The sequence below is a fragment of the Penaeus monodon genome, chromosome 33 (assembly GCF_015228065.2).
Source record: "Penaeus monodon isolate SGIC_2016 chromosome 33, NSTDA_Pmon_1, whole genome shotgun sequence".
NCBI lineage: Eukaryota > Metazoa > Arthropoda > Malacostraca > Decapoda > Penaeidae > Penaeus > Penaeus monodon.
The window spans coordinates 13,294,142-13,294,991 of NC_051418.1; the positions used below are offsets into that span (position 1 = coordinate 13,294,142).

The 850-nt window shown below is 36.7% G+C and overlaps 1 protein-coding gene across 1 annotated transcript in view; it reads right to left on the reverse strand.

Annotated features, from left to right (window-relative positions):
• Positions 1-253: 253 nt before the first annotated feature.
• Positions 254-850, reverse strand: part of LOC119594256 (ETS-related transcription factor Elf-3-like) — an 8,286-nt gene continuing 7,689 nt past the window's right edge. Inside the window, exon 4 of the mRNA XM_037943325.1 lies at positions 254-404. Coding sequence (XP_037799253.1) covers positions 254-404 — 151 coding nt within the window. The remainder of the gene's footprint in view (positions 405-850) is intronic.

Genomic DNA, 850 nt, shown 5'->3' on the forward strand with positions numbered 1-850 from the left:
AATATAAGAATAATATCGAGTGACATTTTATTGATAGATGACGCATGAGAAGTTAAATACGTTGATTTGATCATGGAATATGTTTACTAAAACTTAGTTGCGAGCCACTGTCGATTACGCAAATTTTGGTATTTCTATTTCATGCCACAGTAGATCAGGATAACTTGCTCCAGCTTTGTTGATCACAATTTTATCCTTTTTCACATAAGGGTATCACTGCTATCAGTCCTATCAATAAATATCATACTATATTTCAGTTATTATCGTCCAGCTGCTCCCGCGACGCGTGCCGTTCCAGCAGCGAAAAGTTCGGATTCTCCGCATGCCACCCGTCCGCGTTCTCCCCGAAACTGTACTCTAACTTTTTCTTCTCGCACTTGAGAGTTTTTATCTTGTACTGATACCTAGGGGGGAGAAGGAAGGATTCTGAGTATTCAGGGGACCTGAGCATACGCAGAAAAAAAAGACATTTGACGATGATCATATACAGAGGTCTTGCACCATGCAATAAAAACACATTCATTTGAATTTCTTTGTATATATAAGTCCAAACATCAGCACATAAACATCACGAGTAGAAAGAAACAATATCGGGAAAGATAATACTGCAAATGAGTGATGATAAATACAATTAAAGGGACCACAATTTCACGCATCCCCCTTATTCCTTCGGTAATTAAACTCTACCAACGTTCCTAGGCCTAACTTTTGATAATAAAATTAGGTGCAGGGAAGAAATGTCTGGTACTATTACTAATACTACAAAACATGTACTATTGATAAACACTGTGTTTTTCAGACGAATGAAGTAAATGAATACACATAATATCGAAGCCTATAAAAATAAATA